The sequence below is a fragment of the Brassica napus genome, chromosome A3, assembly GCF_020379485.1.
Source record: "Brassica napus cultivar Da-Ae chromosome A3, Da-Ae, whole genome shotgun sequence".
Taxonomy (NCBI): Eukaryota; Viridiplantae; Streptophyta; class Magnoliopsida; order Brassicales; family Brassicaceae; genus Brassica; species Brassica napus.
Genome location: NC_063436.1, coordinates 17,164,272 through 17,180,706, shown reverse-complemented (window position 1 = coordinate 17,180,706; position 16,435 = coordinate 17,164,272). Strand labels below are relative to the sequence as shown.

Here is a 16,435-nt window from a genome sequence, read left to right as displayed (position 1 = left end):
TATACCAAAAAACAGGATCCATTCGGTATTTACGTCGAGTTCGGATCGGTTCAGATTCTTTTTTATCGGATCGGGTTCGGTTCTGATTTTCGGGTTCGGTTTATTTGCCCAGCCCTAAACCAGCTTATGTACAAGTCATCGTGTTTACTGGTTCGACGACGGGTCCAAACTTAATATAAAAGTATTGTTCTCATCTAATTGAAAATAATTTATTATAAAATAACAGACGCACTGAGTCTAATCAATACATAATAATAATTTTGTAACATAATAATGTATAATAAAACTAAAATACTAATTCATATCATATATTTTTATCAACTGAAAAATAACCCGCGCTTTTAAGCGCGGGTCAAAATCTAGTGTAGATTTTAAAGTATAAGGACGCTGGTCGCCTCAAAATATAACTTCAAGCCATGAATATCATATTTAGATCATTTCTAACGGTTCCTCGTTTTGATGAAAATATCAAAAACAAGAAAAAAAATTCCAGAGATACACTATTTTGAGGGAAGATGAGTTTATGAATACTATTCTTTGAAATTTGAAAAAATAATATTCATAAACTCATTTTAGTGTTAAACTTTTATATCTATAAATTAGTCCTTGAATTTTTTTATAATTTGTTTTACTAAAAATATTTAATATTTATGTTTTTTATACTTTTACATTTATTAATACTTTACTAATACAGTTATTTATGTAAATTATTATATCTTTTTAAAGCTAAAATTATATGTATATAATGAAGATTTAGTTCAAATAAATTTTTATTTAGGTAAAATTAGTAAGTTTTATAAAAAATAATAAACATTTTGGTATTAATAATAAGTAGTACTAATATAATATATTTAACAAATCTTTTTGAAAGGAAAAATGAAAAAAAAACCATTGAAACAAAATACAAATTCATTTTAAGTTTACTTTCATTTCGAAAGAAGAAAATGAGATAAACTATTGGAGATATAGTAGATACCCTTAATTAGAAATAATATAACTTGTTTATAACCAAGAATGGTCAAAGCGTGAAGAAACATGTCAGTAGCTGCATTTTGTTCGAGTAAATAAAGACTGGTTCCAATAATTTTTTGTCTCTATATAAATACATCATCACAAATAAAAGTTGTTCGTCATTCTCGAAACATGGTGTTTTCAATCCCATCCGTTGGATATTTCGTTCGTCTCCACCTCTCAGTTTAGTGGCAGTAATATCAGCGTGTATCACAGAACAAAGATTGGGGGCTACAAACACGTATAATTGTTCCATTACAAAAACACCACTCTAGTATTTGAATGGTAAGTAAATGGAGTATAAATTTTGCGACAAAAAATTATTGCTACTAGCTGGTGATATAACGACAAGTATGCAATAAATCCATCGGCGTTAGCTGAATTAATAGAAACGTCTTAAATTCATTAGAAAAAACGATGTACACAACAATCAAACTTCCCACCGTTGCACACGTAACAAAACTATGACAAAATGTGACATAACTAACTGTAAATACTTTATTACATTAATTTTTTAAAAACATAGTCTTGAATTAAGAACTAGACTTGGAGTTCTGGATTGATGCTAATTCTGATTAATATATACTATTAGAATTTTAATCACTGTAAAACTAATTTATAATCATATATGAACGTGGTTTTTTCACACAAAATAATATACTAATTTACATAGTATGAGCATGTCATTTGATTATAGGTTTAATATGCCATATGCATGTACATAATATATCAAAGCAGAGTACCTTCTCTACGGTCTTCTTGACTAACTTTTGAATCTATGGGGACCCATAGTCCTCTTGGTGATTATTTGGATTTTCGCTGTCACATTCGACTAAAAATTGGAACGTACGTCCAGTATAACTACAGTGTTAATCACTGAATATATAAAAAATTCAACCACTTATTTCTAGGTTGTACTCAATTAAAGGGATGTTCTCACGAGTTGCATTACTACCCAAAAAAAATAATGAAAGTAGCTAGTTATCTATGCCTCAACGAGTTGTAAATTAAACATTAACTTGAATTCATGTTTTTTTTGCCGTTATATATATATATATATATCTTATAGCTTAATTGAGCATGCAGTATTACATTTCGAAATGTTATAATATGTATATGCATCAAGGGACAGATAGCAAAAAAGCATATAAAATACTATATAGTAGACGTTGAAGGGTAATAAAAAATGAATGAAGTAGGGGAAATGAAGGAGAGAACGTGAAGGTGGGCAGTCTTGCGCCCTCTGATAGATTCTCTATCTCCTGTTTGATTCTCATGGTGCTTTTATTCAAATGTCTCTTTGCTCTTTATATATCTTTTTCTATCTATTATTACGGATGTCTCTGCATGATATATTGGGACATAGTGTCACGACAAGTGGCCTAACTCCTAAATAAAGAAGGGCGACATGAAAGGAGGTATTAGTTAGGAAAAGATACCGAGTTTAGTATGTCGAATAGACTTAACATGTTATAGTTTTCACTTTTCATAGAAAAGTAAATACCAAAATCCAAAATTAATAGTCCAGTATAAGACCCTATAAACCTAGCTAATCTACATCTTACTGGTCCTGTGAGATTGATTTAAATTATATACGTTACGAATTTATGATATGGATGAGAAGGGCTTGTATCCTAGTGGTCTCCCTTCTCACAGACGACTGCCAGAGGTCGCAGGTTCGACTCTCTGTCGGCGCGGTGGTACTATGACTCTCCAAAAAAATCCTAAGGGATTTTCCTGGATTTGGGGCACCGCTTGCGGTGGAGTCTAGTCACTATAAAATGTTTACCCAAAACAGTTTTGAGAAGGGCTTGTATCCTAGTGGTCTCCCTTCTCACAGACGACTGCCAGAGGTCGCAGGTTCGACTCTCTGTCGGCGCGGTGGTACTATGACTCTCCAAAAAAATCCTAAGGGATTTTCCTGGATTTGGGGCACCGCTTGCGGTGGGGTCTAGTCACTATAAAAAGTTTACCCAAAACAGTTTAAACCAAGCGCTCGTAGCTTGGTGGTAAAGGAGGTACAGCTGTACTGCCCGCCACCCGGGTTCGAGTCTTGGCCACAACGGATTTAACATCCCTTCCGTTGGGGCGCTGGACCCCTTTCGAGGGGATAGTTGGGAATGTGGCTGCCCAGATACCAGAGTTATCAAAAAAAAAAAAATTTATGATATGGCCGGAGACACTACCCACTCTATGAACTTGGACAATGCACGTCCTTATCCAAATTCGGCAACAATTGACAAACTATATGATGGATATATCAAATACAAAAGAGTAGTAATAAACTTCACGGCATTAAATCAGTTTGGTTGTAGCCCCTCTCGTTTGACCCATACTACATCCTTTTTTTATTAGACAATGGATTGTACAAAAAAAAGGATTGTACACATAAATAAAAAAGTTATAATTAAATAATATTTATATTTTATATTTTCAAAACAAAACAAAACTATCATTGATTGTCTAACTAACCATAATTCAACTAATGAAAATATCTACATGACTACATGATATAAAAGTCGTATAATATAAATATTATTAAACCTTACATTGAAAATCTTTTTTAACTTGGAAAATGTTTCTCTCAAATGTAAAGTACTAGAAAAACGGAAAGAAGATTATATACGATTAATTCTGTTATGAGCATGGAAAATCTATTTACAAATTAGATATCGATGAAACAGAGAGAGAAATCTCTCTCGAACTCTCTTCCCTTTTTACCAATTAAAAATCTTTCAGAAGGGTTAAAGATCTTTTTGAGAGTGAGAGAGATAGTCTTTTTTGTTCTCCGGTTTCGATTCATCCGACCGGCATCCGACTCCGGCGAAGTTCCATATCCTCGGAGATTTTCGTCCGGCTTTTGACTCTGGCGACGTTGACTTGTTCCTCGGTGACGTCGGCCGGCTTCTTCTCCGGTCTTTTCCGGAGTTTTTATGTTCTTTTTGTCCTCGCCTCTATTAGTTTTTCTAAAGTCTCATCCCTCTTTTGATCTTGGATCCCGTTGCTTCATCCTCCCCGTTTAGGGTTTAATCATCTTCAAGCTTCTTCTTATCATTAAAAATGACTGTTTTTTTTAAAAGCAGGATAATGGGATCTTGGAGATCAATTGGTTGTGGTTGTTTCTACTCTCGTAGGTGAGGTTCCGTGTTATGGCGTTGAAGATTGGTCCTTTTGGGTTGGCTGCTCTATTGAGTGGTTCTTCCATCAGTTTGATTGACTTCCGGCGGCTTGTCGGAGTTCAGTCGAGAGACCTCTCCGTCGGTGAAGATTGATGATGGGTTCTCCGTAAAGCAACACGTGTTTCCGACTGTTCGAGTCTTGACGCGTGGATCGTGAGCGGTTCATCTCTTTCTTTCTATCTTGGTTTGCCCTTCTTGGGCCTTTATGTTATTTTTCTGTTGTTGTTTTCTTTGGGTCTTGTTGGGTCTGGTTTGTATAGACTTTTGGTTAATAAAACTTCAGTTGACAAAAAAAAAAGCATGGAAAATCTATATCTTTATATATATACACGTTGGCATTTAGTGAATATGAATGAAACAAGGGGACACATATATTGGCTGCAGAAAAACGAGAGGGCAGCTTGAGCTGGGTTCTTAGCTGTCGCTACAGTGAACTAATTGCCACATCAAATAGTAACCATTTATTGCTTTAACTAAATTGCACAGTGTGAGGAATGGGAAGCAGCAAAAATACAAAAACAAAGAAGAAATAAGCGACAAAAATGTACAAGTGATTGCAATGGGAATGAAGATGTATTACTGTTAAAGTCAAAATCGGAACTATGTGTCGATGTGTAAGAAGCAGCAACACTTTGTTATGTCTTTTGTCTTCTTCTCATATCTCTAGCTGTACATCTTACATACTTTCTTGTCTTGTTTTTCATCTCCTCTACCATTTCTTGTCGACACAATCTAAATTAACAACAAGAAACTAAAAAGACTTGTTTAGTCGACATGAATCATGGTTGATGGAAGGTTACGAGCACTTCGTGCTAATTTTATAGTTTATGTGTATTAATGTCGGTTAATTATGTCAATAACTGAAAGTAGGGAAAACTCATTATAGTGATGAAATGCGTCCCAAGTGTGTCGAGAATGCAAGTCCCTCTAGAGGCATAGACACTATTTGCACCCAGTCAGAACAATCTCTAACACTTCATCGAGGCGTTGAACAACTTTTATATACTCTATTGCCCAAATCAAAATCTCACATTTTATATGTAAAACAATATTTTTTTCGGCTCTTCATTGTTCCCATCATTGGTTCTTCATATTTTTTTCACTACAATACCAACCCTGTCCTGAGAAGATATCTAGATCTTTCCAGTCGCCATCCACTTGACACAGCCTATAGCATTGGTTTGCATTCATTAAAGTTGCAGACTCTAAGTTGGCATCATTCTTGTTAAATCTTCTCTACCATTTATTCCTCTAATTACCTGCTTATTAATTACACATCCTTACATGGGCCTTCTTAGGCCCGTTTAAAATATTAGGGCCTTGTCCAATTTTAAGCTAGGGGAAGTAGAAACCCTAGCTATATATAGTAGAGAGACGAGTGAAACTCAGCTGAACATCCGAGCTCGGCGATTTCACGATGAGAGCCAAGGTACGAAAACTTCCTCTGTATTCTTATGCATTGAATCTCTTACTTATAGAGAACAAATATACCTCATTGCATATATAGTTTCGTTAGGATTGATGATACATCAGAAGCTTAGATCTCAAGTTACAGTTCTTGATTCTGTCATTTTCTTGTCTAGATTTAAACGGAAACAAACTGGTTAGGTTTATGACATTGTTGTGTGTTTGGTCGTGTAGTGGAAGAAGAAGCGCATGAGGAGATTGAAGAGGAAGCGCAGAAAGATGAGACAGAGATCTAAGTAGTCTTTGTCTTGCTCTATCTTCTAATCTCTGGTGGTTGCTTTCTAGTTTCTTGAACCGTTTATGTTTTGTGTTTTTTACATTCAAGTTTTGAACAATCATGTGTAGAACATGTTATTTGCTTACTCCCTTTTATTATCTACAAAGCAGAGGTTTAATATTAGGCTTCTATTTTATAAAATTTAAGTGCAACACCCTAACTATTGATTGAACAATTAAGAATTGAGACGTAGCACACACCTTCTCGATTCTCTTATAATACCCTCTCTCACATCGAAAGCAAAGAGGAGAGAGTAGATACAATATAATTGACTCAATGATGAAGAAAATGAAACTGATGATGATGCTAAGGGGATGCAAGAGCGTCGTCTAAATAATGGTCAAGACAGCCCACCAAAGTGTTGTTTCATTTATTTTTGAGATTTGCATTGTACGTAGGCAGATAAATAATGGGCCTAGCGATGGAGCCCTCCTTAGATCTGGTCTTGATCTTATCCAGCCACTGGTATATGATTCAAGAGATTGGTGCAAGACCTCTGGCTACTATGCAGATACTCACTCATGGCAAGAGAGCTGAGAGTATAGACCTGAGATTTTTGATAATAATGTCCCTTTGAGGATTAGTGATATAGCGTCCTCCGTGTTATCTGTCTGCTGTTACGTCAGGCCTTCGTTTTATGGAGCATAGCATTAAAACTAAACAGAAGACGAGCTTCCCATGTATTCAGATCATGATCACCAACTTGACAGGAGTATACTCTCGTTTGTGAAATCATACAAGGCAGGGTTGCGCATTCAGGGATATACACTGGCAATGGACTTTAGTGGATGCGGGTCTTGGTACTCAAGAGGATGTTGTGTGCCCAGGGCTAGCTCTTTACCATCCAGTTCTGATCTCTTGTTTGCCTGGACTCTTCCAGCATTTTCAGGGTCAGTGACTGCACATTGTGTATGAGCTATGGAACATCAGAAACGAGATAAAGCTAACTTCCTTGGTTGGATTCCAGTCTTAGCTTATTCATAAGTAAAATAAATGAGATATGAAATGATCGAAAAGATAAGACTTGGAAATAATTAAGATGGACCACTATAACATACTTACAAGAGTTGTCAAACTGGCATAGACCAGTAGTAATCATTTACATATTAAAAACATGTCGCATTCTAATGATAGGTACATAACGCAGAGTGCCAAGAAAACAAATGTCACAGTCTCACATTGGTCACATCCCACGGAATCAGTCGATGTAATTTATGAGCTACTAGGCTAGACAGACGCACACATGTCTCTGCCTGTATATATATCAATAAATTTGTATTTATATCTAGTTGTATGGAGCAAACAAGTTTGGTTGGGGGGAGTGTGATGAATTGGACAAGTTAGTGTAATTATGGAGGAGTAGAAGAGAGGGACACCATCCAAATAATACAAACGCATATCTACCTTCCTGTCAGCATTTTATTATTATCTCGCCTTTTTGTACAATTTATTTAGTTTATGTGCGTTACATTTCAGACAATTAATTTTGTTATTTCACATCTACTCATACTAAACACATGATTTTTTATTCCAAAGATATTTGACATAAATCGACTGAGAAATGTGGTGCAATGGAATTAGAGGAGAAGGGCCAATCATTTTCTGCCGACCCTTATCTTTTCTACACATGTTTATGTACTCTCTTAAACTTGACAGTGAATTCACGTCTTCTCATCGTCTCACAATTTATGTATCAAGCATTTTAGTATAATCTTTGATATGTATTAATCCTTACATGCATTTAGAAAAGACCTATCAGTTTCAATCGTTTCTGTATATGTCAACATGTGTGCAGTGGGTGGGAGGGTTAGGTGATCATTCTCTTATCTTCTTCACCCAAGAATTTTATTATTTCATCAGCCATATGTTAATCAATCTTGGCAGCTGATTAGCACGTTAGTTAATTAATTTAAATATGACAAGGTTAGTACATACAAGTCATCGATAATTACGGCCTGATCTAGAAATTGCCTTGGATTCACGTAACTTATGTAAGACTTGAAAATTCATATGATATCTTTGCTGTTCTACTCAATTATCACTTTATCAGATAGATTAGTTGGGTCCACATGGGTGGCTGCATGAAATCGAGTGCAATGGTATACAAAATCGTAGATTATATATATAATTGTTGCATGGAGTGGAAAGTAAGGACCTAGTGTGTTTCCGATAGAAGTAAGATGTTGATCATGAAATCGATTTGCCTATGCATGCACCTCGTTTCGCCACCAAAAACTCCCACTTAAGTGACTTAACATTCATAGCTTTTAATACCACCATAGCTTATAATTCTTATATAGTGATATATATTGGTCTAAAATGATTATAATTAAATTAAGTGGTTGTTGTCTTGTCGAGTTATATGGGTTTGTTTGGTAGAGGTTTGAGTTGGTGCTTTTATAAGAGTGGAAACCTATTAATCTTGAAAAAAATGAATTCGTTTTTTCTTATCGTAAAAATACAAAATATTTTTGGAATATATTGCTGATGGAAGTAACAAAAAAAAAATGGAAACACATTATTGAGGTTTATGGATTACAATAACACACTAGATAATAACCCGCGCCTTGCGCGGGATGTGATTATTAGTTTTGTTATTTTTTAATAAAAATATATTAAATCTGTTTAATCTGGATATTGGTTCGGTTTAAGTTTTTTTTTGATGTTTAATGTTCTAAAATATAATTATTATTTTAAATTAATATTTATTTTAGTTTATTCGGTTAAAATGTTTGATTTTTTGGTTTTTTCCGGTAAAACCAAAAATTAATATTATTTATTTATTTTCATGTTATGAATTTTAAACAGTTGTCATGTCGAACCAATAGTTTCATATTATAGTTTCTAAACAGATAAATAGTTTAAAAAAAAATTATTAAGACAAATCATTTCACTACAATTTAGTCGGTAGTGAAAGAAGCATTAAAAAAAAAAATCAACTTTTAAAAAAATTAGATACTTCTACTTAGTTACTATATGCTCACATCAAGGTGCACATGTATGTGTATGTAAAAAGTATATAAAAATAGTTGACAAATATATATAAAAATATAGTTAATTAATATTAAATAACATTTTTGTCCAAAATAATACATGAAAGATAAAATTAAAATTAATTTAAAATAAAAAAGGCCTTGACATTAGTCAACGTTTTCATATAAATAAAATAAAATTGTATCTTTAAGTAGGGGTGTACACAGATCGAATATCTGGGTATTTGGAAGCATTCATGTCGATTCGATCTTTAGCCACCTAGATATTCGGTGACTCGGATATCCGAAATGTTTTAGAATTTTAAAGAATATCCGATTTGATCCGTAAATAAAATAAAATTTTAAAAATAATTGAAAAATTTAATAATAACAATTTATTACAAAAATAAAACATTATTTAAATTTTTAAATTCTAGTACCTAATATAATAAATTTAATTCAAAAAAAATATTGTAAAACTGATATAAAGTATAATATATATAATGTATATATATATATAATTCTTTACATATATGTATATATATGCATATAACAGATCAGTTAGATATATGTTCCTAAAAATATTGGTATTTGTGATTTGCTTCTTTTTTGGATATTGTATTTTAGTATTTGATTTGTTTCGTAGAATTGTGGATATCCAGATTTTTTGGTTCAAATCAAAACGGATAACGAATCAAATCAAAATTTATGAATATTTTGCTCAACTTTATCCGTAAACAATAAAAATAATATATATATAGTTTGGTTTTTGATTCGTTATCTATTTTTATTTAAACCGAAAAATCCAGAGTTTTATTGGAACTATTATGTGAGTTTTATATTAAAAAATACAAAATACATAGTGTGAACACATTTATGAATATAGTGTGAACGCGTTAGTATATTTATTATCAAATCATTGTGAAGCTGCCACGTGTCTATTATAGTGTGAATGTATTTATTACAATGATTCTCTTTTAATATATAAGGGATTGCTCCACTTTCTCTAATACATGTGATGCCATCTCGAGCCGTATCCAATTCCTTGCGATCAACCAACTTTCCGATAGCTTAGCTTTCACGTATCTTGTGTTCGTCTATATTATACATGGCATTCATATTACATATATGGGATGTGCATATATATTCTTTACCTTTATATATATACACAACAACTACACAATCTTAAATTCGTAATACATCTGTGTGATCGTATAGATGACGACGTCTATCAAGAATATATGGTAGAGGACCTTACGAACACTACACAATATTTTACGCATATAGGGATGATTAAAGCGAGTTTCCCTCGATAAAGGACTAATGAAGTTTGTTCCATATACAAAATTAGATGTGCAATTATGTTTGTATGACATTGTGATTCTCAGTTATGGTGAGAGGTTGAGATGATGTGAATAATATAGATCAACGACTTTTGTAAGTTCAACTAAAGAAACGGAAAGAAAATGTACCCCTGACCTACTTTGCCTCAATGGAGTGATTTTGCCCTCAAAGGCAGGCAAAGCCAAAACCACTGACCTACTTTGATATTATTTTTTGGTTCTATTCATTTTCTTTAATGATTTCTTCACTAGACACCTCCTGGGTAAAGTAAAGCGAGATGATGAGCATGTTGATATCATTATACTATAAGCTTAAAAATTAAAATAATGCAGACGTGAGAGTTGAGACTCATTCAAATTATCTTCTTTTTTTATCTGATGCTTATGCAAGTCTTATAGCTTAATTATATGGGAATGTGTCTTTTTAGAACGAGCCACTGCTCTGGCTATTAGACAACTTGTATTTTATTTATTATCTTTTGTGAGGAATGAAAAATGAAATGATAATGGTTTGATACTACGATGTCTGGTGGACCCAAACAATAATAAAATGCCTGATTCGAGTATACGACTAATAATATAAAGATAATGGTCTGAAAAGTAGATGAGGCAAAAGGCATGCCCATCTTAATGCGTTTGCTATGCTAACCTCGTGATTCTATGCCTCCCTTCATGTTCTTGCATTCCCAAACTACAACTTTATTTATCTGCTGGTGGCTTATAATAATGAAAGTGTGCATCAAATATAGTTAATCATTAAACTGTAATAATTCATTCGTCATTAGTTTATTTCTTCATTGGCTACATGTGATCGCCAGAAAACAAGTTCTCCACCCGCACTCAACAAAGAAAAAAACTGTAAATTGGTGTAAATGAACAAAAATACTGTATAAAAAATGAACTAATGGTAATAAATTTCATATGGTTCACCTTGCATGCGTGCATCTCAGCATCTGCATATAGCTATATGATCGTGTAGAGTTTCGACGCGATAATTCATCCAAAATTATTTGTTGAAATTTGGAAGAGTTGGGTTTATTTCATTAATAGCCAGACGCGCTAGCAAGTAGTAAACACATAATGGAAATAAGATAAGCACAAGATTTAACTACAGAATGAAAACGATTGCTTGTTTTATCAATCAATTTTTTTTTTTTGATCAACTTTTATCAATCAATTAAAACATATTTTAGAACGATAATGTTCATAAGAAAACTTATATAGCTTTGACATTCGGTGCAGACATTAAATATTATGATTATCATTTATAACATATTAGTATTGTTATCGATCATTGGTCAAAACTTATTTCATTATTAAAGTATCATTTTGAGTAAAAGTCAACAACAGCTAATAAACTATGTTTAAACGGACAAACTTGGAAAATATCAAACAGTTTTATATCAAAAGTGTAAAACTAAATACTTTTCGAGATAACATATCAATACTATTAAAACAGGAACATGCCCCATTGATAATAGTTGAGTCCAAAAAAAAATCCTATAATATATACTTATAAAAATAAACCATAATAATTTCTAACTATATCTAAATATATATTTGGTAACCACTACTTTAATTCCTTAATAGTAGGAACTCACTAACAATAGCTAAAATAAAACTGTCGACTGATATAAGTTCTGTAACATATATTTCTTACAAGTCTACAATCATCTATAGTATGTAATGCTATATCATCATGTTATTATTATTTTCAAAAAAGCATATCATCCTAATATTTATACAGCTAACCCGTAAATTGATTAAACCAAATTGGGTTATGAACTTTAATATAGGCTTTGTTTTTTTATATCGTTAAGAAACCTGAAAACTATGATATATCTAATAACCTTAAGAAATTGGATTACGCTATTTAAATTACATATCTTCAGCAACAGAAATATTAATACTTCAAATTATAGTGGATATTCTCGGTTTAAATTTTTTTTGTAATATAAATTATAATATTGTTAGTGACTACAAATTAAAATATAAAATGAATTTTATGATATTTTTCTTTACAATATTTAAAATTTAAAATTTAAAATATATTTAGAAAATATTTTTGCATTTATTTGTCTACAACCATCCGCAATCGCAGTTGAAACAATTTATAACATTTTATGATTATTGTAAAACGCCAACGATGCTATCTTAATAGCATTGTCAAAACGCAGTTGAAGATTTTTTATTTATATTATACAACATAAAGAGGATAATAACAAATATGCTGTATTATTGGGTGATAGAAAATAATATAAAATATTTTTCATACCAATTAGTTATACAGGTTTCTTGTGGATTTTCTTTTATTATATTTTACAACATATATATACAGTGGACTATCATAAAATTATAATAGATAATTGATAATAAAAATAAACTAATCCAAATCAAACAATTAGTTCTGTTAATAGATTCATAATCTACAAATCATATCATCTTTTTTTATAAAAACTAAAAATTTAACTTCTTGTTTATATTACAAACAGATTCATAATAATATAACAAAAAATGATAATTGAAAGTTATGTATTGGTTCAACCAGTGGTTTAACTGGTAGGACAGATTCTGAGTTTTAGCGGGTTTTATTTAATCTACAAAATCATATCATCTTTCTTTTTATAAAACTAAAAATTTAACTTCCTAATTAGAATACAAAAACATTCTAATAATATAACTTTAAAAAAAAATTAATAATTAAAAGTTATGTATTGATTCAACCACTGGTTTAATTGGTAGTCGGGTTCTAGATTTTAGCGGGTTTTTGTAGGTTTTACTGTATTATTAAATAATATTTTTTTCTTAAAACTCAAATCGGATTACATACCGGATCACCGGATTTACCGATTCAACCGTGGATCTGGATCGGATTTCAAAACATTGAGTACATGTGTATAGCTATGCAATATTACAAGTTCAATATAATTATCAAAACCTCTTACTAATAATTTTTTTAAAATGGCATACAAATATGTGATTACAAAATACATAAAAATTAAATTTTTATAAAAAATTAAAACAAAAAAATATATCTGCCTTTTCAAAGGGCGGGTTAGAATCTAGTACCCATATAATTCTCCACCTAGCTAAGTTGAACGTAGGACACCACAAACATTTTCCTTGATAAGAAGACATTAATAAAACAAATATGAAAAGATGTTCACAGAAGAAGAAGTTTAAACGTATATAAAACGTCAGCAATCAATTTTTTTATTAAAGATGGTGAATATACGCCAAACTAGTGATAATAAGAGAAAGAGACTAATTAATTAATTTTCTTACTAATGTTCTTCTCTCAAGTTTTCTCATTAAACTAAAATTAAAACAAATTGAAGAATAATGCCAAGCTGGCACTTCAGACGTGCTCATGCGACCCTCGTATCCCGGCAACTCCATCACACGTGGACCATGGGTCCCACATTTTAAGAGTTCTGTCTTATTTGACACGTGGCATTGTCAGTGACCGTATGGTATCTAGTCGTCTGCCCATTTACGGATTCCCGTTGGAATCTGGCGGGCTAGTCTGTTGAAACGGATAAGACGCTACTCATTTTTTTGTATTTTCCGTTTTTACATTTATATAAAATACAGTATAATAATATTAATTGATTCTGAATTTTCCGAGCCTCTTTTTTAGAAATTCATGCATGCAAAGCATTTAATTCGGAGTTAAAAAGGATAAAAATATAGACTAAATCCCAACATTGGCATGTATTCTATAATATATGCAATGTATGCACGTATGATTTGGGAACTACGTTATTTAATATGGTACTGGCATGTTTCAAAACGATACGGTAAGTAATAATTTAAGATTGTCACAAGACACAAACTCTTTCACATGAGCCACCTCTTTTGTAGGACCATAATTTTGGCATTTATATATCAGCATTTACGCATGTATAAGTTCATACATTCAATGAATCTTCCACGGTTACTTACACCAAACATTATTGTAACCAATAAAGATTTTATCAGTTGTCAGTTCTGACCAGTGAAGTTAATGACGAAGAAGAAAACATGACAAGAGTTAGGCGAAAGAAGAGAGAAACAAGAAGTTTAAAGTTAAAAACCAAAGAAAGTAAAAGAGTCAGATATAGATATTATGATTTTGACCGTAACTCTGAGCCAAAGATTTACTTGTGTCATTGTCAAAGTTTTTTTTTTTATCATGAAGAAACGCTGGAAAAGGCAACTTCTTTAATGGTCACTGGTCAGCTTGATAACGTAAGAATCGTCAGGCTTATTTTTTTAAATTTTAATATTCTAGCTTTTTTCCAGTAATAAAATATAGCAGAGAATAGAAAACAACAAAACTGCAATAAAAAAAAAAATTAAAACATATCACCTCTTCCCCTCTGTTCTCTATAAATTGGCAGACAAGGGCGTCTTCGGTTTTGCTTTAAAATTTGCTTTTAGTTCTTTTTTTCCTCTCTACAAAACCATAATTAAAAACCCCACAACCTCCGTTACTTCTTCCACCACCAGCTTTCACGTTTCTAGAGGTTACATTTAATAGCTTTGAACCACTCTCTCAAGCTACAAAACGTCGATGGCCGTTGAAGCTCACCATCTTAATCCTCTGTGTTCTCCTAACGTCGCGGGTGATTTTCTTTACAGAGACATGATGCATCCACTTGAAGCAAACAGTTTCGTCTATAACAACCAGATCAGATACGGCAACGTTCCAGCAGCTACGACGCCGTTTAACCCCACCGTGGAGTGTCAAACTTCTCTGTTGAATCCAACTTACAACATCTCACCGGTTGATTATTTGGTTCACCAGTCTATAAAACCGACGATTCATTCCGTTGACAGCTCCGTTACGTTCAACAGCGAGAATAATGGCAACAACGTTGACTTTCTTCGTCATGGTTCCTCCTCGTCTCTGAGAAAACGCCGTAGAGAAGAATCAGTCCTTGTTAGTCCTATGCCAAGCCAGAAACGTAGCACTGATCCTCTCATGTTCCTTGGTCAAGACTTGTCTTCTAACGTCCAACATCACAGCTTCGATATCGACCGCTTGATCTCTAATCACGTAAGCGATATATTACATATTTTTAGACATAATATTTTTGTCTGGTTCGTATTGACTCACGTTGGTCGACAATATTTTATTAGGTCGAAATAATGCGACTGGAGATTGAAGAGAAGAGAAGGACGCAAGGTAGGAAAATAATGGAAGCTATCCAACAAGGTTTGATGAAGACACTAAGAGCAAAGGACGAAGAGATCAACCACATCCAAAAACTAAACCTCTATCTCGAAGAGAAGGTTAAGTCTCTATGCGTAGAGAATCAGGTATGGCGTGACGTGGCACAGTCTAATGAAGCCACCGTGAACGCCCTACGTTCAAACTTACAACAAGTCCTTGCCGATGTGGAACGTAGGGAGGAGCCTACGGCGGCTGACGACACGCAGTCTTGTTGCGGAAGCAACGACGAGGGTGATAGTAAGGAGAAGTGGAGGTTAGTGGGAGAGGCGCAGGATACGATAACAAGGACGATGTGTAGAAGCTGTGGAAAAGGAGAAGCAAGTGTGTTACTGTTACCATGCAGACACATGTGTCTATGCACAGTGTGTGGATCTTCGGTTAACACTTGTCCGGTCTGTAAATCTCCAAAGAACGCTAGTCTCCATGTTAATCTTTCCTCGTGAAAACTAACAATACTAGTAAATTGTAAATGTCCTTAAAATAGTAACTAGTTGAAACAGTCAATTTCTATATCTTGGATATAAAAAAACTGTTCATTCTTTAATTGTTGTCTCCATGATGATGATGGAACACGAATCTTTGACATAAGTGTCAGTTCTTTAATTTCGAAGGGGTCGCTGAAAATCGTGGGTTAGGTTTACACCCACTTACCAATGTCTTTTCCCATCTTTGTGTGAAATTGCACCAAATAAAGGGACAAGTTTCGTGGTTCAACTACTAGTCTTTACTCCATATATCAACGTCACTTTCACGAGATGGGTTTTCAGTTCACTAGCATATGCTTTTGTTGAACCATTATTGCGTTTTTTGTTTATATTCCATACAAGGAAAAAGATAAAGCAAGTGGGTATAAGTCGTGGGGGTATGCGTGACAGTCTATCAAACCAAAAGCCATTTCAACTTTTCCTCTGTACCGGAGTGAACTGATGCTGAAAAGACCTAAGAGCATCAGCATTGGAGGTTCACTA

General features: G+C 33.1%; 1 protein-coding gene and 1 long non-coding RNA gene across 2 annotated transcripts; both read left to right on the top strand.

The window, feature by feature from the left end:
- Positions 1–1,983: 1,983 nt before the first annotated feature.
- Positions 1,984–6,057, top strand: LOC106394542. The gene is made up of 2 exons (XR_001278899.3): positions 1,984–5,619; positions 5,832–6,057. It is a non-coding gene; the product is annotated as an uncharacterized LOC106394542 (long non-coding RNA).
- Positions 6,058–14,569: 8,512 nt separating this feature from the next.
- On the top strand, positions 14,570–16,011 carry LOC106390493 (probable BOI-related E3 ubiquitin-protein ligase 3). Its single transcript, XM_013830972.3, has 2 exons — positions 14,570–15,290; positions 15,374–16,011. The coding sequence occupies exons 1-2, from the start codon at positions 14,805–14,807 to the stop codon at positions 15,908–15,910; spliced, it is 1,023 nt and encodes a 340-aa protein (XP_013686426.1). The 5' UTR covers positions 14,570–14,804; the 3' UTR covers positions 15,911–16,011.
- Positions 16,012–16,435: the final 424 nt, after the last annotated feature.

Coding starts and splice junctions, on each gene's coding strand:
- LOC106390493 (XM_013830972.3), top strand. CDS start 14,805: ATGGCCGTTGAAGCTCACCATCTTAATCCTCTGTGTTCTCCTAACGTC. Junction 15,291..15,373: donor ACCGCTTGATCTCTAATCAC/GTAAGCGATATA, acceptor ATATTTTATTAG/GTCGAAATAATGCGACTGGA.